Source organism: Macrobrachium nipponense, chromosome 41, assembly GCF_015104395.2.
Source record: "Macrobrachium nipponense isolate FS-2020 chromosome 41, ASM1510439v2, whole genome shotgun sequence".
Classification (NCBI taxonomy): domain Eukaryota; kingdom Metazoa; phylum Arthropoda; class Malacostraca; order Decapoda; family Palaemonidae; genus Macrobrachium; species Macrobrachium nipponense.
The window spans coordinates 33,228,262-33,230,761 of NC_061102.1; the positions used below are offsets into that span (position 1 = coordinate 33,228,262).

Below are 2,500 nucleotides of genomic sequence, written 5' to 3' on the forward strand. Positions count from 1 at the left end.
TTTTGAATAGCAATTATTTTCATTGAAAACTGTGCCCTTAGAATTATATATATTATATATATATATATATATATATATATATATATATATATATATATACATATATAGTATATATAGTATATTATATTAATATATATATATAATATAATACCCATTATTATCATAGCCCCGCCTCCCTGACACCTGTCAGGTGTAGATTTGTAGTCTCCTACGGTGGTGGGTACGTTTATCAGTAGTGTCCCTTGACAGTGTATTTTGAATATAGCCAAATGAGTTTTGAAAGCCACTCTTACCTTGACACCCGCCTTTGGGTGGGTCTGCAGTCTCAAACGGTTATGTGCATTTTCGTCAGTACTGTGTAGTATATATATTTATGACTTTTAATACGATGTATCAGTCCTTTGTCAGTGGCTTTTAAATAAAGTCGAAACCGGTCAGGACCTACAACCCGTCTCTTATTTTTCACAGGTGGATATGTGCGATAAATGAATCCCGTGCTAAAGTGATTATAATCATATATAATCTGATTCAAAACTAATTTTTCCACGAAAATCTTTTCCGATTTCAAATTAGGGTTACTCTAGATATAGTTAATTATTTGTGTTGGAAAAATTTCTAGGTATGGAAATTCAGCATTTCATCCAGTCATGTTTTGTACTTTATATATATATATATAATATATATATATATATATATATATATATATATATATATATATATATATATATATAATATATTCATATAAGAAAATTCCAGCGTATCTTCAGTGTCAAGGCTTATATATAAATATGTTTTAAAACGTTTACTTGAATTTAGCCCACTGAACTTCATGTAAACTTCACATATTAAACTCGACGTGTATAGTCATTATCCTGAGTATACGTAGCCTTATTAACAGCAAAAATTATAAAGAAAAAAAAAAACAATAAAAAAAGAAACACCAACGCTTGTCTTAGACATCAGTTTGCGATATCCAGGATGGCTCGCTTCTTTTCCAGCGTCTTTCATAAAACTTGTTTACCCATCAAGTATATATATTCTCCCCCATCGAAAAATCCCTCCTCACAAACAGCGCCGAAATTTCTCGATGACTGTCATCAGATTGAGGAACGATAGTGATGAAAGGAGGAGGAACGCCGGTGATGTCGGTGGAGACGAAGCGGAAGATGAAGACTTCGCCGACCTTGACGCTTGTGGCTGAAGGGAGAGCCGCGGCAAAGATTGCTCATGTTCAGACTCTGGAACAGAAGTAGGCGCCAGAGGTGGTTTCACGGTCTTCCTCTTCCGCCGCTTCATCATCGTCTTGAATTCGTGAGCCAGTTCTCTGCTGTCGATTCTTCGGGGAGGAGGAGGGAGAAGGAGAAGAAGTCAGTTTTATTTGATAAAACCAGTTATTTCTAATCCGTTATTATATTATGTTCTTTTACGTCAGTTCTCTGCTGTTTCTATTCTGATATATTATGTTCTTTTATTTCAGTTCTCTACTGTCGATTCTTTGAGATGGAGTAAGGAGAAAAGGAAAAATTCCTTTTTTTTTTAATTAAATAAAACGAAACTCCCCAAAGTTACTCTGATAAAGTGATTTTTAATGGTGTGATTTCGGGAATATTGTATATTATTTTTATATAGATCTAGAAATCGACTTCACGGTGACTGTACTGGAATTTCTCAACCCTAACGACCTCAATAACTGAGAGATCGTGACGCCAGGTGTAGCAATTAAAAATCAATCAATCACTCAGTCTTACCCCAAAAGAAATTTTCCTTGCAACAAAGCTGACAAATTTGAAATTCTCCTACATGATATGAATTTTTCGTTTTTTTTTTTACATTGCTAATATGACTGAAAAATCGCCCTGCAAGAGTATTTTCCTTTTAATCTATTTTCCGTTCACCCTGCCGGATTATACTGAAAGTTTCATGAAACCGAATCAATTTTCCCTTCAAGAAAACTGATGATGCCTGGATTTTGTCGTGAAGAAAAAACAAAAAGTCCCTTGAAACCAGACTGAAAGGACTGAAATGCAGCCGCCAGAACCAATTTTCTGTCAAGCAAGGCTAACAAAACAAGAGATTCGTGGAGTGAAGGAAGGATGTGGGTGGGGTTTCCTGTATATTTCTGATGCATGACACTCCTTTACCACATTCGACTTCAACCTGTGACCCCCTCTTTGTCATCTGGCCTGCGAAGGTAACCATTATCTCGTACCATAAACGTCATGATGATTGAGCTATTTAGTATCTTTGATAATGTTTTACCCTTCGTTTCAAAATGTTGGTCTGTCATCACTGGTGGGAGAAGTCCAACGATGCACATTTTTCTGGTGTTACCAAGCAGGCTTGCCCTTTCTCTGTCTCTACATCATTACGTCGATAGTTACTCGATAAATATTCAAAACAATACCCCGTTGTTATAACTGCATCATTCAGTTATTCTGGTTTTGTATCTTCGATCCATTTTTGTCTTCAGGAAAGGTATCAATCAATATTACATTTATTT

The 2,500-nt window shown here is 35.4% G+C and overlaps 1 protein-coding gene across 1 annotated transcript in view; it reads right to left on the reverse strand.

Annotated features, from left to right (window-relative positions):
- Positions 1–760: 760 nt before the first annotated feature.
- Positions 761–2,500, reverse strand: part of LOC135212657 (uncharacterized) — a 67,621-nt gene continuing 65,881 nt past the window's right edge. The window contains exon 13 of the mRNA XM_064246284.1: positions 761–1,336. Coding sequence (XP_064102354.1) covers positions 1,063–1,336 — 274 coding nt within the window. The 3' untranslated portion in view covers positions 761–1,062. The remainder of the gene's footprint in view (positions 1,337–2,500) is intronic.